The sequence below is a fragment of the Pongo abelii genome, chromosome 16, assembly GCF_028885655.2.
Source record: "Pongo abelii isolate AG06213 chromosome 16, NHGRI_mPonAbe1-v2.0_pri, whole genome shotgun sequence".
Taxonomy (NCBI): Eukaryota; Metazoa; Chordata; class Mammalia; order Primates; family Hominidae; genus Pongo; species Pongo abelii.
Genome location: NC_072001.2, coordinates 92,714,756 through 92,737,861, shown reverse-complemented (window position 1 = coordinate 92,737,861; position 23,106 = coordinate 92,714,756). Strand labels below are relative to the sequence as shown.

Below are 23,106 nucleotides of genomic sequence, written 5' to 3'. Positions count from 1 at the left end.
AGTTTGGAGACAAATTCTAGAAAATAAGACGATGCCATCATGAGGATGCTGCACACTCTCCAGGCCCAGCCCTTGCGCACGGGCCCCGCCCGCCCTGTCTGCGGGCCGACTCCGCGACGCCGACCGGCTCGCGCCTCCGCCCCCGAGAGCCCCGGCGGGCGGAGTTGCGGGTGAGGGGAGGGCTGGTTTGGGGGGCAGGGGTCCCGATGACGGCATCGGAGCGCGCCGCACTGGGGATCGAAGCCTGACTGCCTGGCCCGGGACGGCGCTCGCACCCAGGCAGGTGAGTGTGGGCCCGAGAGCGGGTTAGGGGCGAGGACCGGGTGGGTGGAGGGAGGCGCGCGCTCCCTCCTCGCGCAGGCCTGGGCCTGGTGGCCCTGGGAGCCTGCACTCCTGGGAGACCTGACCCGGCATGAGGAGCCCGGCACCCTTGCTCCCCAGCCTCCTGGAAGCTCTTCCTTGGACTGGCCGGCGCCCTCTTCCCGACATCTGGGGGCTGAGGCCGGCATCCCGGGCCTGCATGGAGGGGCGAGCGCCAAGGCTGCGAGAGTCGGGTCCCGATTTGTAATCACTTCTTCCAACTTTCCGGGAGCTCCGTCCCGCGCCCGCCGCCTCCAGCCCCGGCTGCCCTACCCCGGCTCCGGATAGCGCCTGCGGGGTTGTCAGAGCGCCTTCGGAGCGGGAGCGCTGTGCGGAGAAGCAGGGGCGCGCGGAAGCCGGGACTGCACCGAGCTCGGAACGCTCACGCGGAGGAGGGGTGCGCGAGGGCCCACACGGTACTGCGAGGCAGAGTTTACCGCTGTGTGCCCAGGGTCGGGAGCCCAATAGGGGCTGGGTGATTGAATTAACGAAAGGTTACTGTGCTGAGAGAGAGGTTAAAGGGTAAAGAATGAAGTGCCGGTGTGGCGGTGGGAGTGAGGAACCTGGTAAGAGGCGGCAGGGCAGGGAAAGTTCCCTGGATGAAGATTATCCATCACTATTTGTTGGGCAGCGTGGGACCTTGTGTTGGGCGCTGGTGATGAAGTGCAAAGTGGACCCAGAGGGTCCCTGCCTTCCAGCTCCTGGTCTGGGAGGTGGGGGAGAGAAACGGGTAGTAACCTGCAGTTGCACTAGAGTAGTCGCGGGCGGGTGGAACAGCACTGGGGGTTGTGTGCGTGTCGTGGTGGGGTCACAGAGGAGGGGAGCTTCCGTGACTCCCTGAAGAAGAAGATGGCTGCAGCCTGAGCCGGGAGGGATGGGGAGGCTTGGGTAACACCTAGCCGTTGCAGGCAGAGAGAGAAGGCGAGGAAAGGCCTGGGGTGTAGGAAGTGAGCAGTCCAGGGAGGCAAGGCCTGATTTAAGGCTTGTCTTTTTTTTTTTTCCTTAATATTTTGAATCCCAGGCCGGTTGCGGTGGCTCACGCCTGTAATCCCAGCACTTTGGGAGGCCGAGGTGGGCAGATCACGAGGTCAGGAGATCGAGACCATCCTGGCTAACACGGTGAAACCCTGTCTCTATGAAAAATACAAAAAATTAGCCGGGCGTGGTGGCGGGCGCCTGTAGTCCCAGCTACTTGGGAGGCTGAGGCAGGAGAATGGTGTGGAACCCAGGAGGTGGAGCTGCAGTGAGGCGAGATTGGGCCACTGCATTCCAGCCTGGGGGACAGAGTAAGACTCCGTCTCAAATAAAAACAAAACAAAACAAAACAAAAACAAAAACAAAAATATTTTGAATCCCAAGGGCAGTGGAGAGCCTTTTTTTGGGGGAGTTGGGGTTAGGCAGGGAGTGAAATAATTGCATTTGCATTTTGAGAGATGCCCCTGAGGCGCAGTGGCTGATGCCTGTAATCACCGCACTTTGGGAGGATCCCTTGAGCCCAGAAGTTCAAGACCAGCCTGGGCAACATAGCTAGACTGTCTCTACAAAATAATAATAATAATAATAAAATTAGGTACATGTCTGTGGTCCCAGCTACTCTGAAGGCTAAGGTGGGAGGATCACTTGAACCTGGGAAGTCTTGGCTACAGTAAGCAGTGATCATGCCACTGTACTCCAGTCTGGGTGAAAGAGAGAGACCCTGTCTCAAGAAGAAAAAGAAAGATGTCCCTGGCTGCCCTGCGGGAGGGGACAGGGAGACTAAGACCAGGGGGAAGGCTGCTCAAAGTCATCCTGGCACGATGTCAGTGGCCAGGACCAGGGCTTTAGCAGCAGAATGGGAAGCAGCAGGTGAACTTGAGAGATATTTAGGAGATGGAATGGGCAGGATTTGGTGGTGAGAGCTTGGTCTTGAAGGATCTGTTGGCTTTTTTGAAGAAGGTGAGGCAGGGGATGTGAGTGACTTGACAAAGACAGAGACTGTGGTAAACGCAGTGCATGTTAGGGACAGGAGTTCCCTGGTGTGGTGTGGTGCTGTGTGTGTGCGTTCTTCTAGGAGATGGGGCCATAGGGGCCATAGGGAAGAGTGCAGCTGAAACACTGGAGTTCAGGAGTTAGGGCCTCATTTCGCCAGTGCTGGAAGCCATGACATGTTCCTGTGGGGGACTATATATGTCATGGCCCTTGCAATTTTTGAGCACCAGGTTGGACACGGGGATGTTCTGAACTTTGACTACCCTCCCCCAGTCCCTCCAAGGTCAGGAGCTGCAGGATCTGGCTCGAGTCCCCTGCAGGGTGAGTCTAGCTCCTGGAGTACAAGTGCTGATGGCCAGGGCTTCTCTCTCTCTCCACAGGGCCCAGAGCAGTCCTCCCTCAGCATGGGGCTGGAGGCTCAGAGGCTGCCAGGGGCTGAGGAGGCCCCAGTGCGAGTTGCCCTGCGAGTTCGACCACTGCTGCCCAAGGAGCTGCTGCACGGGCATCAGAGCTGCCTGCAGGTGGAGCCAGATCTTGGCCGCGTCACCCTGGGCCGTGACCGACACTTTGGCTTCCACGTGGTGCTGGCCGAGGATGCCGGGCAGGAGGCCGTGTACCAGGCCTGCGTTCAGCCCCTCCTTGAGGCCTTCTTCGAGGGCTTCAATGCCACTGTCTTTGCCTATGGTCAGACGGGCTCAGGGAAGACATACACCATGGGGGAGGCCAGTGTGGGTGAGTGACTCTGTTCGTGGCCCTGTGCCCACTTTAAGGAGCCTTAGTTCCTTCCTGGATTTCTGCCCCGTCCTCTTGCTGCCTGTCCCTGTGGAAGGTGGGGATGCTGGGGGAGGAAGAGTCGATTTCCTAGACAGAGATCTGTGGCCCAGGCTGGGACCAGCCATGTCTGTGGGCTAGGCAGGGCAGGAAGGAAGGGTCGTTGGAGGTGAGTGGCCTTCTCACCTCCATAGAGATGGCGCCATGCTGCCTGGCTCTGGGGACCTCAGCAGAGGAAGGGCACGGAAGTTGGCGTGTCTCTAGAGGTTGTCAGGCTGGCTAGGGAAGGTCAGTAATCTGTGTTCTAGCTGGAGCAGTTGGGAGTGGGGGCCGTGTGTCCTGGAAGAGGCTGCTTTGGATGCTGCAAGGTGCTTCAGCCAGGCTCTGGAGCAGTTTCGAGAAAGATCCTTTGGGCCAACTGAAGGAAGTGTCCCCTTTTAAGTAACACAAGCTGCTTTTTCTCGGGTTACTGCCTTGCTCTGCTCCCTTCACTATAACAGAATACCATAGACTGGGTGGCTCCTCAACAGAAATTTATTCCTCACAGTTCTGGAGGCTGGGAAGTTTAAGATGAAGGCACCAGCAGATTGAAGGGCCTTCTTCCTTACAGACAGCGCCTTCTCTCTCTAAACTCACATAGTAGAACACAGAAGGGGTCTCTCTCAGCTCTCTTTTATAAGGGAACTAATCCCATTTATGAGGCCTCCCCCCATCCACTTCCCAAAGCCCCCACTTCCATCATATTGGGGGTGAGGATTTCTACATGTGAATTTTGGGGAGCATAAACAAATTCAGACCATAGCAGTTACAGAAACATACTTTGTTGTAAAAAAAAATTAGGAAAATACAGCAAAACACATGCATGAAATAAAATGTACTTGATAATTGCCTTTCAGAAATCCGCGGCCGTTAGCCTTCCAGTTTCTTTCTCTGGGAAAATTATTTTGCTTTTCAAAAATGGGATTATATTATACACATTCTTTTGTGTCCTGCTTGATTTTCTTAACAATGTATCATTGGCCAGGCACAGTGGCTCACGCCTGTAATCCCAGCACTTTGGGAGGCGGAGGCGGGTGGATCACCTGCGGTCAGGAGTTCGAGACCAGCCCAGCCAACATGGCAAAACCCCATCTCTACTAAAAATACAAAAACTGAGCCGGGCATGGTGGCTCACGCCCTGTAATCCCAGCACTTTGGGAGGCCGAGGTGGGCGGATCATGAGGTCAGGAGATCGAGACCATCCTGGCCAACATGGTGAAACCCCGTCTCTACTAAAATACAAACAATTAGCTGGTCATGGTGGTACATGCCTGTAGTCCCAGCTACTTGGGAGGCTGAGGCAGGGGAATCGCTTGAACCTGGGAGGCGGAGGTTGCAGTGAGCCAAGATCTTGCCACCGCACTCCAGCCTGGTGACAGAGCAAGACTCTGTCTCAAAAACAAAAAACAACAACAACAAAAAACTGGCCAGGCATGGTGGTGGGGGTCTGTAATCCCAGCTACTCAGGAGGCTGAGGCAGGAGGATTGCTTGAACCCAGGAGGCAGAAGTTGCAGTGAGCCAAGACTGCTTCACTGCATTCCAGCCTGGGCAACAGAGCGAGACTCCATTTCAAAAACACAACAACAACAAAAAATGTATCATGAACATTTCTCAGTATCATTAAATATTCTTCAATCTAACTTTTTAGGCCAGGCACAGGGGCTCACACATGTAATCCCATCACTTTGGGAGGCTGAGCTGGGAGGACTGCTTGGGCACAGGAGTTGGGAGACCAGCCTGGGCAACACAGCAAGACCTTGTCTGTGCCAAAAAAAAAAAAAATCTAACTTTTTAATGGCTACCTGGCATTCCATTGTGAATATAAAATAGTTGGTCAGGTGCAGTGGCTCATGCCTGTAATCCCAGCACTTTGGGAGACTGAGGCCGGTGGATCACGAGGTCAGGAGTTTGAGACCAGCCTGGCCAACATGGCGAAATACCGTCTCTACTAAAAATACAAAAATTAGCTGGGCATGGTGGCAGACGCCTGTAATCCCAGCTACTCAGGAGGCTGAGGCAGGAGAATGGCTTGAAACCGGAAGGTGGAGGTTGCAGTGAGCCGAGATCACGCCACTGCACTCCAGCTTGGGCAACAAGAGCAAAACTCCGTCTCAAAAAAAAAAAGTTGATTTGGCTAGATCTCCTATTGGATCTTCGGATGGACACTTAGGATGTTTGCATTTTTTGAAGTCATGAGGAAGAGTGCTGCTCTGGAGTTCCTCTGATTATTTCCTTGGGATAAATTTAGGAGGCCCTTTAGATAATTGAGCATGGATTAGGAGTCATCAAGGCAAGGTTATTTGATAATCTGTTGAGGATGCAGTGAAGGGGATGCTTACATCATGAAAGGGGTTGATTGAATCAGGAGAGGTTGCTTCCAACTCTTAAATTTTATAATTCTGCCTGACCACGCTGGAGCATGGCCTAGCTCAGGCCACCTGTCCCATCCTGGCCTGGGCCACTGCCTTCTCCATCCTAGAGCACCATCCTCCAGCTCTGGCAGGGGCCTATGAGCTTGCGGGCCTGGGGGCCATGGGCCATGTCCAGCTGAAGTGGCAGGAGGCCCTGCGGTGTCTCCCCAGCCTCCCTCCTTGAGGATGAGCAGGGCATTGTCCCGAGGGCCATGGCCGAGGCCTTCAAGCTCATCGATGAGAACGACCTGCTTGACTGTCTGGTACATGTGTCCTACCTGGAAGTGTACAAGGAGGAGTTCCGAGACCTGCTCGAGGTGGGCACAGCCAGCCGTGACATCCACCTCCGGGAAGATGAGCGCGGGAATGTTGGTGAGGAACTCTGGGGTCCTCCACTGAGGGAGAGGGGCTTAGGGAGGCTTCACCTACTTGGAGTGGGGTGCTTACCTGTCTGGGAATGGCAACTCCTCATGGAAAACTCAAGCCCCGGGAGGTTTTGCTTTAGCTTCCCGTCTCCACTGAGTTCAGTACATGCTTCTATACCCAGAGTGAGAGGCGCTGAGGTGGGCCAGTGGGAAGCCGGAGCCCCTCAAGCCCGAACTAGGAAGGGCAGTACCCCGTGGGCATGGGGAGGGAGCAGTGGGTCAGGAAGGGGCAGGTTTGGGGCTAGTTCTGCTCTGCCTGCCCTCCTGGCTGGTCAGTCTGGCGGCCCCTGCCCTGGGGCTCACGGCCTTCTGTGCCCGCAGTGCTGTGCGGGGTGAAGGAGGTGGACGTGGAGGGCCTGGATGAGGTGCTGAGCCTCCTGGAGATGGGCAACGCGGCGCGGCACACGGGAGCCACGCACCTCAACCACCTGTCCAGCCGCTCACACACGGTCTTCACCGTGACCCTGGAGCAGCGGGGGCGCGCCCCCAGCCGCCTGCCCCGCCCCGCCCCGGGCCAGCTGCTCGTCTCCAAGTTCCACTTCGTGGACCTGGCGGGCTCAGAGAGGGTGCTCAAGACGGGCAGCACCGGCGAGCGGCTCAAGGAGAGCATCCAGATCAACAGCAGCCTCCTGGCACTGGGCAACGTCATCAGCGCCCTGGGGGACCCTCAGCGCCGGGGCAGCCACATCCCCTACCGCGACTCCAAGATCACCCGGTGAGCCGCCCCCTGGCTCCTGTGTGGCCTGGGGAGGCGGGGAGTGTCCAGCACGCCAGTGGGGGTGGAAGCCCAGGCACTGCGAGGTCTCCAGCCCACGGGGAACCGCGCCAGGAGCCGGTCCGCGGTCTGGCCCGCTAGCCCTGGGCCTGGAGCGTCGGGGCCCCTGAGAGCCTCCCCCTCGCGCCCTCAGGATCCTCAAAGACTCGCTGGGAGGGAACGCCAAGACGGTGATGATCGCCTGCGTCAGCCCTTCCTCCTCCGACTTCGACGAGACCCTCAACACCCTCAACTACGCCAGCCGCGCCCAGAACATCCGCAACCGCGCCACGGTCAACTGGCGGCCCGAGGCCGAGCGGCCACCCGAAGAGGCGGCGAGCGGCGCGCGGGGTCCGCCACGGCACCGCTCCGAGACCCGCATCATCCACCGCGGCCGGCGCGCCCCGGGTCCAGCCACCGCCTCCGCGGCGGCCGCCATGCGCCTGGGCGCCGAGTGCGCGCGCTACCGGGCCTGCACCGACGCCGCCTACAGCCTCCTGCGCGAGCTGCAGGCCGAGCCCGGGCTGCCCGGCGCCGCCGCCCGCAAGGTGCGCGACTGGCTGTGCGCCGTCGAGGGCGAGCGCAGCGCCCTGAGCTCCGCCTCCGGGCCCGACAGCGGCATCGAGAGCGCCTCCGTCGAGGACCAGGCGGCGCAGGGGGCCGGCGGGCGAAAGGTGGCCAAGGGACAGGTTGTGATTGTGGGCAGTGGGGAGTGGTGGAGAGGAAGGAAGAGGGTCTTCAGACAGCAGCTGCGCCCCTGCCTCCTGTCCATTAGCGGGGCACATTCGGGATTCGGTCAGTTCTGCTGATTACCGTGGTCACTTCCTTAACTTCACCGAGCCTCAGGTCTCCAGCTGTAAAATAGGGATAACCGTAGGACTTACCCCCATCTCTTAGTGGGGATGTTGTAAGGGCTGAGGGTGTCACATGTGCCTAGCATGCCGGTGAAGACGCAGTAAATTGTTCCTAATAATAGTGGTGATATTATTAATACAAATACGATGGATAATTACAAGAGATGACCTAAATGGCTTGCAGAGGGCACCCAGGCCAGCTGGGATCTGGGGTGCCCTCTCACCAGTGTGTCTGGAGTTCCCACTGCAGGCAGGGCTTGGAAGAGTAGGTAGAAAGCAGGGCTAGACAAGAAGAGGCCGGGTGTCCAGCTCGCCCTGTCAACCCCCGCCGCTGAAGCCCCTCTCCCTGCCCTATAGGAGGATGAGGGGGCGCAGCAGCTGCTGACCCTGCAGAACCAGGTGGCGCGGTTGGAGGAGGAGAACCGAGACTTTCTGGCTGCGCTGGAGGACGCCATGGAGCAGTACAAACTGCAGGTGCGGCGCCGGCTTCCCAGAGGAGGATGGAGGGAAGGCAGAGCTGAGTTTCTTAGGATGGGAGGGAGTTAGGGTAGGGTACTGCGGGGTAGGGGTGTAGAGTCAGGAGGTGCACATGAGCGAAAGTGTGGAGGTGAGCATCACAACAGCGCAGGTGGGTGTGCAGGACCACCAGGCAGGGCAGCTTTGCTGGGTGGTGTGAGCTTGGACGGGAGAGGGGACTGGAGGGGCAGCAGCGGGGAACCTTGGAACCCGGCGTAACCAGATCAACATTGCTCCTGGCGCCCTCTGGTGGCGGCGGTTGGAGGTGGCGGTCTGGCAGGATAGGAGTGTGATGGGACCTGTGGGGTGACTTTGAGTCTGAACTCCTACAGAGTTGTTGGGGTCGGGAGAGGAGGAGAGGAGTATTTGACACTCCTCAGTTTCAGCCCAGAGACGGTGGAGTGGCCTCAGACCTGTTCCTCAGTTTCCTACACTCCTGCCTGTCGGGGCATTCATGCCCCCTCGGCACCTGGACCATGTCTTGCAGAGCGACCGGCTGCGTGAGCAGCAGGAGGAGATGGTGGAACTGCGGCTGCGGTTAGAGCTGGTGCGGCCCGGCTGGGGGGGCCCGCGGCTCCTGAATGGCCTGCCTCCCGGGTCCTTTGTGCCTCGACCTCATACAGCCCCCCTGGGGGGTGCCCACGCCCATGTGCTGGGCATGGTGCCCCCTGCCTGCCTCCCTGGAGATGAAGTTGGCTCTGAGCAGAGGGGAGAGGTGAGAAGAGGGCGAGGCTGGGTGTCTGTGGGCCCTGCTGGACTGATCAAACTTGGGGCAGAGGAAGGGGGCACTGGGGCACTTGTCCCCCACTCATGCTTTCATGGGACTGGCTGTGAGATGCGAGAGGCTGCTTTCAGCTGTCCCCAGAGGAAGAGCCAAGATTTGAATGACTCTGGGCCTCTCAGAAGGGTCCAGTGCCATCCGGCATCCCTGGGGTAGCTGAAGATCGCTTGGAATGAGGAGGTTACAGAGGGGGTTCTGGCTTCCCGCGCCAGCTGGAAACCTTGCACACTTCTGCAGACGGAGAGCTCATCACCTTTCAGACCACCCCCTCTGTCTTTGGATGGCTGTCTTTGCAGTTCGCTTTTCCACGTGGGGAACCTTGTTTGGACAAAGGTTACTCCTGCTCTGCCTGAAAGTTCTGGGTCCTCTGGGGCTTTTAGGCCTGGGTCATCTCAGCTCTCAAAGCTGGGGGTTGGCAGAAGTCTTGTGTTCACCCATCACTCTGGCAGGGAATTGTTGGTGAGATAGGACTTGGGTGCAGATGACCTGTACACAAGGTAGAAAGGGCAGATTGTCACCTGAGGAGTACCAGGTATCATGGGAGCCAAAGCAGGCGGGAGGGGAGGGGAGGGAGGAAGCTGTCACCCCAGCTTGAGATTCAAAAGGCTGCCAGAGGGGTCATTTGAGCTGGATCATGAAGGTAAGGCAGGGCTTGAGGAGGCAGAGATATGAGGAGGGCAGGCAAGGTGGGGTATACCGCAGGGACGATGACTTGGGATGGGAAATGGCTCACTCCCCTAGCAGGTGATAAATGGTAGGGAGGCTGGAGCTGAGTTGCTGACTGAGGTGAACAGGCTGGGAAGTGGCTCTTCAGCTGCTTCAGAGGAGGAAGAGGAGGAGGAGGAGCCGCCCAGGCGGACCTTACACCTTCGCAGGTGAGTGGGACCCACTGCCCCCACCTGACAAGGGCCTGCTCAGGGGCCAGGGCTAGGCAGGCTGGGGATCCCACTGTCTCCTCTCCTGACAGCAGTGGGGAAGCCTCTGGGTCCAAGGATGCCCTCATGTTGCCCTGGCCAGCCCTTGGGGGAGAGCTGTGGGGCTCTGAGCCGAAAGGTCTCACCGGAGCGAGTGTGATACAGGGTGGGCCCAGGCCTCCTGACTTCAGCCTCCAGTGTTGCCCTCTATGCCCCCAGCTGCCCTGTACCTCCTAAAACTCTGCCCCTGGACTCCTGATTCTGCCAGACTCACATCCTGGGTTTATATTGATCCTGGGAGGTGGAAGACCCGGTGGCCTGTCTTCCTCCCTCCAGGCCTGGGGGTGGCTGGGCTGGGGCAGGGGCTGGGGAGCAACATGGCCTCCTGCTTCTGTCCTCCAGAAATGGGATCAGCAACTGCAGTCAGAGGGCGGGGGCCCGCCCAGGGAGTCTGCCAGAGAGGAAGGGCCCAGAACTTTGCCTTGAAGAGTTGGATGCGGCCATTCCAGGGTCCAGAGGTAAGCTGGGTGGGGTGCAGAGAGGGCCTCCTCCCCATTGCCCCTCCACGGTCTTGGGCCAGCCATCTTGGGACAGTCCCACCCACCATCCCTGGCATCCGCTGCCCTCCACTCCTCTGTCTCCCCCACTGTCAGTTGGGGCAGCGACCTTGACAGGCTGCCTGTTGCAGCAGTTGGTGGGAGCAAGGCCCGGGTGCAGGCCCACCAGGTCCCCTCTGCCATGGCCTCAGAGTGGCGGCTGGCCCAGGCCCAGCAGAAGATCCGGGAGCTGGCTATCAACATCCGCATGAAGGAGGAGCTCATTGGCGAGCTGGTCCGCACAGGTGAGGGGTGGGTATCAGGTGGGCCTCTCACCCGAGGGGCACTTCTCATCGTTACTTCTGCACTGTTCTAGAGGGATTTCAACAATGAGGTGGTTAGGAGCAGGGGCCAGATGGCCTACGTTTGATACTCAGCCCAGCCTCTTCCAGCTGTGTGACCCTGAGCAAGTAGCATAACCCCTCCGTGCCTCAGTTTTTTCATCTCTAAAATGGGGATAGTCGTTGTACCTACTGAATAGGGGTGTTGTGAGGGTGAAGTGAGTTAATTCAGGTGAAGTGCTTAGAATAGCTCTTAGTAAGCAGTACTTCTTTATTCTTCTTTTTCTTTTTTTGCTTTTTTTGAGACAGAGTTTCACGCTTGTTGCCCAGGCTGGAGTGCAATAGCGCGATCTTGGCTCACTGCAACCTCTGCTTCCCAGGTTCAAGCGATTCTCCTGCCTCAGCCTCCCGAGTAGCTGGGATTACAGGCACCTACCACCACACCCAGCTAATTTTTTTTTTTTTTTTTGTATTTTTAGTTGAGATGTGGTTTCACCATGTTGGCCAGGCTGGTGTTGAACTCCTGACCTCAGGTGATTCATCCGCCTTGGCCTCCAAAAGTGCTAGGATTACAGGCATGAGCCACTACGCCCAGCACTTCTTCTTATTTTTCAAGTGCCTGCAATGTTTCAGCCATTGTGCTGGGCAAAGTATCTCTCAGTCCTGGGGAGCACACAGTGAGTGTCATGGAGGACTGAGTGTCTCCAAATTGTGTTATGTCTTTGACTGGTGATATGAGTGAAGGAGGGGACAGGGGGTAATTTTAGGTGGTGACCAGTGGAGCGTTTTTATTTTAATAGTTAATGAATTTGTTACCAAATTCATCATAAATATTTTCAACCAGACATGAGACGAGTACCATGGGTCCCATATACCCATCCTCCAGACTTAGTAGTTACCAAGATTTTTCCACAGTTGTTTTACCTCCTCTCCCTTTTTTCTTTGCTGAATATTTTGAAGGACATACCAGACTTCATGTTCTTTCTTTCCTATACCTCCCAGTATGCTGCTTTGAAAATATGAACTTTTTTTTTTTTTTTTAACCTAACTGTAATACCATCAGCACACCTAATGAAACTAATGTCCTCTTTTTTTTTTTTTTTCTGAGACGGAGTCTCCCTCTGTCGCCAAGCTGGAGTGCAGCGGCACGATCTTGGCTCACTGCAACCTCTGCCTCCCGAGTTCAAGTGATTCTCCTGCTTCAGCCTCCCGAGTAGCTGGGACTACAGGCGCATGCCAACACAACCAGCTAATTTTTGTATTTTCAGTAGAGACGGGGTTTCACCATGTTGGCCAGGATGGTCTCGATCTCTTGACCTCGTGATCTGCCCACCTCAGCCTCCCAAAGTATTGGGATTACAGGTGTGAGCCACCGCGCCCGGCATGGTCCTCTTAATGACCTCTTAGTGTCCTCTTAATGACCAGAGCGTATGCACATTCTCTCCATTATCAGCAGTGTCTGTTTATAGCTGGATTGCTTGAATCAGGCTCCAAACTTGTTCCACACACACATCATACAGTCGTCACTTGATATCTATGTGGGATTGGTTCCAGGACCCCGTGAATGCCAAAATCTGTGGATGCTCAAAAAAGGTTTAGTAAATAATATGGTATAGTATTTGCAGTAACTGATCCACATCTTCCTTTAAATCACTTTAAATCATCTCTAGATTTCTTATAATACCTAATACAATGTAAAAGCTGGGTAAATAGTTGTTACACTGTATTGTTCAGGGAATGATGACGAGAAAAATCTGTACATGGTCAGTACAGATGCAGCCATTTATTTAGAAAAATATAATTTCCATCCATGGTTAGTCGAACCCATGGGTGTGGAACCCACAGATGCAGAGGGCCGACTGTATTTGTTTCCGAGGTCTCTGACGTCTCCCTTCTCTCAGTCATCCTGTGGAATGTCCCAAACCCCACGTTTGGGGTTTGTCTGTTTGCTTTTTTGTGGCATCATTTAGCTCATTCTTTTGTCCTCCAGATTTCCTGGAAATTAAGTTAGTTCTAAGGGCTTAATTATATACAGGTTCAGGTTATATATTTATTTTAGAATGCATTTGGTAAAAATAAAACTAATTTGTAATTTCCTTGGGTCGCTGTAGTGGATGAGGCTCATTTAAAAGGTGAGTTGAGGCTGGGTGTGGTGGCTCACGCCTGTAATCCCAGAACTTTGGAAGGCCAAGGTAGGTGGATCACCAGAGGTCAGGAGTTCGAGACCAGCCTGGCCAACATGGTGAAACCCCACCTCTACTAAAAATACAAAATTAGCCAGGTGTGGTGGCACATGCCTGTAATCCCAGCTACTTGGGAGGCTGAGGCAGCAGAATCACTTGAATCTGGGAGGCGGAGGTTGCAGTGAGCCAAGATTGTGCCATTGCACTCCAGCCTGGGCAAAAAGAGCAAAACTCTGTCTCAATAAATACATAAATGAAGAGTTGATTTGAAGAAAAATATTAAGTAAACTGTGGTACTGGTGGTGCAAAGGCTTGGTGAAACCCACACAGGTGTCCAAGGGCTTGGAAACCTCCCAGGGGGACAAACAGCCGGCCCTCTCGGTGGAGCAGGGCTGCCTGTGCTGACACATTCCCGCTTTCTTCCAGGAAAGGCAGCTCAGGCCCTGAACCGCCAGCACAGCCAGCGTATCCGGGAGCTGGAGCAGGAGGCAGAGCGGGTGCGGGCCGAGCTGAGTGAAGGCCAGAGGCAGCTGCGGGAGCTTGAGGGCAAGGAGCCCCAGGATGCTGGCGAGCGGTCTCGGCTCCAGGAGTTCCGCAGGAGGGTCGCTGCGGCCCAGAGCCAGGTGCAGGTTAGTCTCGGGGCTTCAGGGTGGGGTGCTGGGGTGACTCCTGCCTCCTAGGCCGCCATCCTTGGGACCAGGACATGTGGGCTTTGAGGCCCAAGTTCACTGTGGAACCTTGTGCTCCAGCCCTGGCCCCCCAGGGTGAGGCTGGTATTGTATAGAAGCCGGGGGTCCGCCCAGCTTTACACACAGTAGAGGCAGGGGGCAGGTCCTGCCTGAAGACCACCTGGGAGAGCAACGAGAGGGTGAAGGGTGGGCGTCTAAAGAAACCTACCCTGCAGCGTGCAGTCCTCTGTCCCCTGGTCCCCCTTTCAGCTCTCCATTCGCTTACCCCTCCATCCCATCCTCCTTTGTCTGTCTACCCGTTGGTCCATGTGTCTGTCAAACCCATGCATCGGTTTAGTCTTTCTTTGAGACAGAGTCTTATTCTGTTGCCCAGGCTGGAGTACAGTGCCACCATCCTGGCTCACTTCAACCTCCACCTCCTGGATTCAAGTGATTCTCCTGTCTCAGCCTCCTGAGTAGCTGGGATTACAGACACGTGCTACCACGCCCAGCTGATTTTGTATTTTTAGTAAAGACGGGGTTTCTCCATGTTAGCCAGGCTGGTCTTGAACTCCTGACCTCAAGTGGTCCGCCCACCTGGACCTACCAAAGTGCTGGGATTATAGGTGTGAGCCACCGCGCCTAGCTGGTTTAGCCTTTTATCAGTGGATTGACCACCTGGCCATTTATCCACAGGTGCATCCACCCCTTCCATCCCCTTTTGTTAATTCATGCATTCTGTCTGTTTTAGTTTGCTACAGCTGCCATAGCAAACTTCCATAGACTAGGGGGATTTAAACGACAGAAGTTTAGTTTTTCCCAGCTCTGGAGGCTGTCAGTCCGAGGTCAAGGTGTCCACAGGTCTGGTTTCCCCTGAGGCCTCACTCCTTGGCGTGCAGATGGCCACTTCCTGGCTGTGTCTTGACACGGCCTTTCCCCTGTCTGCTTGCAGCCCTGGTATCTCTTCCTCTTGTCATGAGGACCCTGGTCATATTGGATTAGGGCCCACCCTGATGTCCTCATTTAAACTAATCGCCTCTCTAAAGACCTTCTTTCCAAATGCAGTCATATTCTGAGGTGCTGGGGGTTAGGGCTTTCATATAGGAATTTTGGGGAAACACGATTCAGCCCATAACGGTCTTCATCCTATTGTTTTTATTTTTTATTCTTGGACAGAGTCTCACTCTATTGCTCAGGCTGGAGTGCTGTGGTGCAATCTCAGCTTACTGCAACCTCCGCCTCCTGGGTTCAAGCGATTCTTGTGCCTCAGCCTCCTGAGTAGCTGGGACTATAGGCGGGTGCCACTACACCTGGCTAATTTTTGTATTTTTTTTTTTTTTTTTTTTTTTTTTAGTAGAGACAGTGTTTCACCATGTTGGCCAGGCTGGTCTTGAACTCCTGACCTCAGGTGATCCGCTTGTCTTGGCCTCCCAAAAGTTCTGGGATTGCAGGCATGAGCCACTGTGCCTGGCCTATCCTATTTTTTTACCTTCATATGATCTCGCCCACCTAGCCATCTGTCCCTCCCACCCTTCCATCCGTCCATCCTTATTTTCTCAGTTCAAATGTCCAAGAGACAATATCCTGGAGTGGTTGAGAGCATGGGCTCTGGAGCCTGACTGCTCAGGTTTGAATCCCAGTTCTACCACTTACTAGCTATGTGTCGTTGGTCAAGTTTCCTAACCTCTCTGCCTCAGTTTTCTAATCTGTGAAATAGGGATAATCATAATTACACTTTTCGTAGGCTTGTTAGGACCATTTAATATACACAGAGCTCTTAGTATGGTGCCTGGTGCGTAAATGTCATAGTATTTACTATTATTAGTATACTGTTATTATTTTTTGAGTCAGAGTCTCGCTCTGTTGCCCAAGCTGGAGTGCAGTGGCACGATCCCGGCTCACTGCAACCTCTGCCTCCCGGGTTCAAGTGATTCTCCTGCCTCAGCCTCCTGAGTAGCTGGGATTAGAGGCACCCACCACCACACCCAGCTAATTTTTGTATTTTTAGTAGAGACAGGGTTTCACTATGTTGGCCAGGTTGGTCTCAAACTCCTGACCTCAAGTAATCCGCCTGCCTCAGCCTCTCAAAGTGCTGGGATTACAGACATGAGCCACTGCACCCGACCTCTGTTATTATTATTGGTCTATCACCCACCTACCCATTTGCCCTCTATCTGCCTGCTCTTGTTGAGTGCCCAGCACTATGGCAGGCTTGCAGTAGCCCCGTGCATGGCCCAGTGAAGACTGTATGGGTCCCAGGTGCTGAAGGAGAAGAAGCAGGCTACGGAGCGGCTGGTGTCACTGTCGGCCCAGAGTGAGAAGCGACTGCAGGAGCTCGAGCGGAATGTGCAGCTCATGCGGCAGCAGCAGGGACAGCTGCAGAGGCGGCTTCGCGAGGAGACGGAGCAGAAGCGGCGCCTGGAGGCAGAGATGAGCAAGCGGCAGCACCGTGTCAAGGTCAGGCTCATGGCAGGGCGGGGACCCTCTGTCCAGGCCAGTAGGCTGAGCTGGCGGCCCAGCCAGAGGAGCCCAGGCAGGGTTTGCCACCCACAGCCACGTGACCTTAGAAAGCAGGTCACTTAGCCTGAGTCTGTTTTTTCATCTGAAAATGTGGAATGTTATAGGAAACTCAAGGCCAGGGTGAGACTTCAGTGAGATGAGGTATATGAGGTGACTGGCATCTCGTGGGGCTTATTTCTAGGTGTTTATGTCTATTTGCTGGTCTCCAGGGAGATTTGTGTGGGATGGGTCTGGGGGACACTTCGCAGGGCCCTCTTGGGAGTGGGCAGGCACTCCTGGGGGCTTTGGGATCGGTGGCAGGCTCTGGTAAGATGCTGGCACCATAAACAGCCCTGCCCACTGAGCTCCTCACCCAGGAGCTGGAGCTGAAGCACGAGCAGCAGCAGAAGATCCTGAAGATTAAGACGGAAGAGATCGCGGCCTTCCAGAGGAAGAGGCGCAGTGGCAGCAATGGCTCTGTGGTCAGCCTGGAACAGCAGCAGGTGGGGCCAGGTTGTGTCCGCACCCAGGGCTCCCCTGGGGGCTGGCTGGTGGGTGCACCTTTCTCCCCAGTGAACCTTGAGTGGCGGCTGACACAGCCAGAGGTGGGCCCTGAGTTCCCTCCCTCCCTCCCTGCTTTTCCTTAGAAGATTGAGGAGCAGAAGAAGTGGCTGGACCAGGAGATGGAGAAGGTGCTACAGCAGCGGCGGGCGCTGGAGGAGCTGGGGGAGGAGCTCCACAAGCGGGAGGCCATCCTGGCCAAGAAGGAGGCCCTGATGCAGGAGAAGACGGGGCTGGAGAGCAAGCGCCTGAGGTCCAGCCAGGTGAGGCCCTGCCAGGTGAGACCCAGCCAGGAGAGATCCTGCCAGGTGAGGTCCAGTGAAGTGAGGTCCAGCCACGACAGATCTTGCCAGGTAAGCTCCTGCCAAGTAAGTTTCTGCCAGGTGAGGTCTAGCAAAGTGAGGTCCCTCCAAGTGATAAACCTGCCAGGTGAAGTCCTGCCAGGTGATGTCCCTGCCAGGCGAGGTCTAGACAGGAGAGTTTCTTCTAGGTGGTATCTCTGCCAGGTAAGTTCCAGACAGAGGAAGCTCTGTCCTACTGGGTTCTATCCTGTGCATCCCCGTGAGCTATAGGGCTTCAGGATATTTATGACACGGTTACAGATGTAAGCACAGAAGAACCTCTCTTAAGTGTCCATCCTCCAATTCATTTCACTCATTAACCCCCTACTCAGTGCAGGAAGAATGAGGAGGCGCAGGTATAGGAAGGTGGTATAGCCAAATAGAAAGAGACTTCTCCGCCTGGCATCATTACTCCATCTAGAATAGGAAGGTCAGCTTCTGAGCCACAGCGTTGTCTTCTGTCAGATGGGATCATAATGTTACCATGATGGGTGGAGGGGGATGGCAGTCATTGATGCAGGGCCTGTTCTAGTACAGGGGCTTGGGCCAGATGCCCAGTGTCCCAGGCCCGCAGAGGCCAGGAGCCTTGCTCCTGCCAGCACACATCACTCTGATGTCCAGGAGGATCCAGGGTGCTACTGGATGATCCGTAACTTCCCTCGGCCAGGAGAGCCCTCACTTCCTCCCACATCTGGCTCCCAGAAAGGCCTTTGGGGCTTGGCCAATTCCTATCACTGTCCGGTCCGGTCATCTCAGTGACAGATCATTCCTCCCACCGCTACCCATTGCCTGTTCTTGCCAGGAGAGCCACGTCCCTCTGGTCCTTATCCTCCTCTCGCCATCTCTGAGTGCCCCTCTGCAAATGCTCTGCTCCCTTTAGCCCCGCCTCCTGGAGTTTCTGTGAACTAAGTCTGGTCTCCCTGCTGAGCAGAACATTTGGAGTGTTGGTTTCTTGATGGAAGGACCCAAGTCCTCCTTAGCATCCGGCCCTTTCTGTCACCCCTGTGAGGACAGTGCCTGTTCCTTCTCTAATCCCTGGCGATTCTGCCCCCAGGCCCTCAACGAGGACATCGTGCGAGTGTCCAGCCGGCTGGAGCACCTGGAGAAAGAGCTGTCTGAGAAGAGCGGGCAGCTGCGGCAGGGCAGCGCCCAGAGCCAGCAGCAGATCCGCGGGGAGATCGACAGCCTGCGCCAGGAGAAGGACTCGCTGCTCAAGCAGCGCCTGGAGATCGACAGCAAGCTGAGGCAGGGGAGCCTGCTGTCCCCCGAGGTACCCTGCAGCCCCCTGGCTCAGCCCCTTGGCCTCCGCCCCTGGCTGCCATCGTCTGCCTGTCTGTCTGCTCTCCTCAGCCCTTGCTCCAGCCCTCTGCAGGTGCTAGGCCTTGCTGTCGGCAGAGCCAAGTTTGCACTGTTAGGTGGAGGTGGGGGCTGGGGAGGGCTGGTCTGGCCCTTCTGCCCCTGCTTTGGCCTCATTGGCTGGGACACAGAGGCCAGGCTGTGCTGACCTCTCAGCTCCTTTCTGGCTGGAGCCTGGACTCCTGTTCTGTGCTGCATTGAGTACCTGCCCGCACATCTCGGCTCCGTGTGTGGATGGAGCGTCAGGCACATACTCCGTGCACCTCATGCCCGCACATCTGTGTTCCCTGAGCAGAGAGAAAGCCTGTGACTACAGTCATGTGCTGTGTGACATTTCAGTGAATGACAGCTCATACAATGGTGCTCCCAGAAAATTATAATACCGCATTTTTACTGTGCATTTTCTATGTTTAGATACACAAATACCCACCATGGTTAACAACTGCCTACAGTATTCAGTATAGTCACATGCTGTCCAGGCTTGTGGCCTAGGTGTGTGGTGGGCTATACCATCTAGGTTTGTGTGAGTACATTCTGATGTTTGCACGACGTCGAAAACGCCTAATGATGCATTTCTCAGAACGTATCCCCATCGGTAGAAGCTTACCCAGCAGACACCATGGTGCCTCCGTGGCTGTCCCAACCATGCCTTTTGTTTGGTTAGGGTGCTCTGAGCTTCCTGAATGTAGATCATTCACAGGGGCTTGCAGTTGAGCAGGTCACATCTGAGCAGTGCCCCCAGCTCACCCTGGGGTCGGGGCTGTGACAGTGAGCAGGGGGCACCTCTCTCGATGCGCTGACTCTGCCCTTGGGACGAGGGGACCCTTAAGGCCCAGTTGTGGCTGCGTGTTGGCTGTTGTGTGTCTGCCCAGGACTTCGGTGTTCACGCAGTGGGTGCTGTTCCTCCATGCATGCCCCTGTCCCTGCAGGAGGAGCGGACGCTGTTCCAGTTGGATGAGGCCATCGAGGCCCTGGATGCTGCCATTGAGTATAAGAATGAGGCCATCACATGCCGCCAGCGGGTGCTTCGGGCCTCAGCCTCATTGCTGTCCCAGTGCGAGATGAACCTCATGGCCAAGCTCAGCTACCTCTCATCCTCAGAGACCAGAGCCCTCCTCTGCAAGTATTTTGACAAGGTGGGCCACCAGCCCACGGCCCCCCACCTCCTTCTCCTCTGTGGCACGTGCGGGGAGGTGTCTCATGGCAGCTGCTCCAGCAGATATCCCGTTTCCTCCCAGACTGGGGGACAGAATCAGGACCACCTCATCTGCAGGGCCACCTGACCTTAAAGCCTATTTTACTTGTGAACTAAGACCCAGTTTCCTACCCCCCTACTTCCGCTCTGATTGGCTAACCTCAGGGTGGTCCGTGGCCACAATAGTAGCTCTCAGTAGGGGAAATTTTTGCCCTTTTGTGACATTTGGCCATAGCTGGAGATACTTTTGGTTGTCACAGTGGTGGGGGTGGAGGCCAGGGATGTTACTAAACATCCTATAACACACAGGACAGGTCCCCACAACCAAAAATTATCTGGTCCCAGATGTCCATAGTGCTGAGGTTGGTCTAGATGAAATCCCACAGCTTGAGGCTCTGCCCAGCTCCGTGGTGTGTGGTTAGGAAAGGGTTTGTGGCAGAGATAGCAGATAAGGTGAGAGCCAGCTCTGATCGTTGGAAGATAACTAGAGCACTGCTGAGGTGTCTGAGGCTAAGTCGTGGCTCAGCAGGGAAGATCCTGGTGATTTCTTAGTGCGTGGTGGCAAGTGTGCCAATACTGTGTCTGTGATTGAGGATTAGCTGGATGAAGAGGGGTCATGATGAGGGCTGAGCCTGGCTGGGTCTTGGGACAGGTGGTGACGCTCCGAGAGGAGCAGCACCAGCAGCAGATTGCCTTCTCGGAACTGGAGATGCAGCTGGAGGAGCAGCAGAGGCTGGTGTACTGGCTGGAGGTGGCCCTGGAGCGGCAGCGCCTCGAGATGGACCGCCAGCTGACCCTGCAGCAGAAGGAGCACGAGCAGAACATGCAGCTGCTCCTGCAGCAGAGTCGAGGTGAGCAGCCCCGGCTCACGGCTCACAACCCCGGCCCCCTCCATCCCCCCCACCCCGCTCCCTTCCATCCCCCCACCGCCCCCCTCTTCCCCCCTCACCCCCGTCTTCCCCCCGCACCCCCCTCCTCCCCCCACCGCCCCTGTCACTCACAGCCGCTGCCCCTACAGCCCTGGCGGCCCGGCCCACCGCTGACAACCCCGGCGCCCACCCCGTCCACAGGCCCCGCCCCCACAGCCCTGGCCGCCTGCCCCGCCTGCAGGCCCTCATCACCCTCTCCTCACCCTTCCACTCTAGACCACCTCGGTGAAGGGTTAGCAGACAGCAGGAGGCAGTATGAGGCCCGGATTCAAGCTCTGGAGAAGGAACTGGGCCGCTACATGTGGATAAACCAGGAACTGAAACAGAAGCTCGGCGGTGTGAACGCTGTAGGCCACAGCAGGGGTAACTCTTCGTCGCCGTCACTGAGCCCGGCCCCGCCGTGCTCTGAAGTCAGGCCTGTTCCCTTTCTTTGGGGAAAGCTTAGAGACCACTCTCCCTCGAGCCTTTATTGGCTCAATTCACAGCTTGCTTATTGTGCTGGGGCACTGGGGAGCTAGGGCTTCGGGAAGGTGTTGCCACCTCTGTTTCTGATGAGGATACGTTACTCTCCATGACAGGCGGGGAGAAGAGGAGCCTGTGCTCGGAGGGCAGACAGGCTCCTGGAAATGAAGATGAGCTCCACCCGGCGCCCGAGCTTCTCTGGCTGTCCCCCCTCACTGAGGGGGCCCCCCGCACCCGGGAGGAGAAGCGGGACTTGGTCCACGCTCCGTTACCCTTGACCTGGAAACGCTCGAGCCAGTGTGGCGAAGAGCAGGGGTCCCCCGAGGAGCTGAGGCAGCGGGAGGTGGCTGAGCCCCTGGTGGGGCGGGTGCTTCCTGTGGGTGAGGCAGGCCTGCCCCGGAACTTTGGGCCTTTGTCCAAGCCCCGGCGGGAACTGCGACGAGCCAGCCCGGGGATGATTGATGTCCGGAAAAACCCGCTGTAAGTCCTCGGGGCAGACCCTGCCTTGGAGGGAGACTCCGATTCTGCTGAAAGGGGCAGCTGCCTGTTTTGCTTCTGTGAAGGGCAATCCTTACTGCACACCCTAAATCCTGGCCCTCATCTCTACTACACTCATTGGGATCAACAAATTTGGGCCACGGCCCAAAAGAACTGGACCCTCATTTAACAAAATAATATGCAAATTCCCACCACTTACTTCCTTGAAGCTGTGGTACCCAATTGCCGCCTTGTGTCTTGCTCGAGTCTCAGGACAATTCTGGTTTCAGGTGTAAATGGATGTGCTTGTAGTTCTGGGGTTTGGCCAAGAATCATCACGAAAGGGTCGGTGGCAACCAGGTTGTGGTTTAAATGGTCTTACGTATATAGGGGAAACTGGGAGACTTAGCACATTTTTAGGATCTTAAAAAACCATTTAATAAAAAAAATCTTTCTTTGAAGGGAGAAATGGGAAGTTTTCACTTAGAGTTTGATTTACAGGACAATAGGAGGAATCAGATTTGGGAACACAACAGGCTTGAACACTTGCTGGAGACTGAGAGACAGTTCAGTCAGCCCTCACCATTAGCCAGACCCCTGGCCAGGACCCGCAGCAGGCTGGTCCAGCGGGTCTGTGGGGCACTCTTGGTGGAAATGATGAGCCAGGTGATGGTCTCCCCAAGAGTGGGCAATGGGCGAGGCCTGTGCCATGAACTGGCTGACTCTTGGACAGTCCTTGAAATGTGGCTGCTCCAGAAGCCACTCGAGCTGGACCATGGTCACAGTTAACCTCAGGCCCAACATTAAACAAAAATGTACTGAGTACTCAGTCACTAGAGATGATTTTATTGTTACACAGGGAAGGCAAAAAATAGCTTCCGCTGCCCAGTGCACTCTTCAGTTTCACATATATGGCTTCACAGTTTACAAAGCGCTGCCTGTGTCACAGCAGCCTGGCCTTACAGCAGCTCAAGGGACCCCAGGGAGGGCTCCTTTCTCCATTTGCATAAATGAGGCACAGTAGCCCCCTGACTTGCCAAGGCCATGGCTGGGGTGAGGCTGGAATGGGATTCCTTGTCTGGCTTCCTGACTCCCAGGCTGCCTGAGTTATAGCACCAACTACATTGCCATCCACCTCTCCTCCTGCAACTTCCCCAACAAGGGGCAGGGCCAGGAGATGGATTGGATCCATGAGGGGAATTAGAAAACCCTAAGGCATTCTAATGGCAATCTGAACGCTGACCATGGCAAAAGAGGCTTGGGACCAGGCGTCCAACTTCTTTATGCCCATAGGGTCCTGGCTGACTCCTTGATCTTTTGGGCTCAGTAGTGTTTGTGGCTATAAGTCCTCCAGCCAGGTTCCCATGAGCTTCTTCCGTGTATAAGTTCTGCTGATGGGGCGCCTCCTGGAGAATGCGCGACTGAAAGGAGAGTCTTCTACAGTGGAGGGAAGTACATCCACATCTTCATCTATAAGAAGGTAGAAAGGCTTAGCATGCAGGAGTCACAGAGGACCGAACTGAAAAAAATGGGCTTAAATTGCAGAGGGTTACACACAAAAACAGACTTTTAGAAAATCAGCACTGTTTGGAGGATCACTCATCCTGCAGAAGTGGTACCTACACTTTTTAGAAGGACCCTGCCCTTAACAGCTATGCACCGTGCTGGCAGCAAGAAGCAGTTCTGAAAATGCAAAGTACCTGTGGTTTGAATTCCCTCAGGTTAATATCCTGTATTCTTTCTAGGTCTCAGATCTCTGGGGTT

At 55.7% G+C, this 23,106-nt stretch overlaps 2 protein-coding genes across 10 annotated transcripts in view; one reads left to right on the top strand and one right to left on the bottom strand.

Annotated features, from left to right (window-relative positions):
- The first annotated feature begins 107 nt into the window (after positions 1–107).
- Positions 108–21,811, top strand: KIF7 (kinesin family member 7). Of its 7 annotated transcripts, none has more exons than XM_054531853.2 (19): positions 108–283; positions 2,709–3,060; positions 5,722–5,922; positions 6,297–6,690; positions 6,884–7,403; positions 7,941–8,057; positions 8,587–8,814; positions 9,622–9,755; positions 10,197–10,312; positions 10,543–10,635; positions 13,281–13,483; positions 15,782–15,979; positions 16,399–16,524; positions 16,669–16,845; positions 17,978–18,193; positions 19,209–19,415; positions 20,127–20,325; positions 20,620–20,766; positions 20,982–21,811. In XM_054531853.2, exons 2-19 carry the CDS (start codon positions 2,733–2,735, stop codon positions 21,347–21,349), a joined length of 3,972 nt encoding a protein of 1,323 aa, XP_054387828.1. In that variant the 5' UTR covers positions 108–283; positions 2,709–2,732; the 3' UTR covers positions 21,350–21,811. The 7 variants fall into 7 exon arrangements, with proteins under 7 accessions (XP_054387828.1, XP_063572372.1, XP_063572371.1 ...); XM_063716302.1 differs by having other exon boundaries at positions 127–283; positions 9,625–9,755; XM_063716301.1 differs by having other exon boundaries at positions 127–283; positions 9,625–9,755; positions 10,486–10,635.
- The window catches only part of TICRR (TOPBP1 interacting checkpoint and replication regulator), a 52,741-nt gene continuing 51,390 nt past the window's right edge, over positions 21,756–23,106 (bottom strand). For all 3 annotated transcript variants that reach the window (XM_024232629.3, XM_024232631.2, XM_024232630.2), the window contains exon 22: positions 21,756–22,812. In XM_024232629.3, coding sequence (XP_024088397.2) covers positions 22,682–22,812 — 131 coding nt within the window. In that variant the 3' untranslated portion in view covers positions 21,756–22,681. The remainder of the gene's footprint in view (positions 22,813–23,106) is intronic.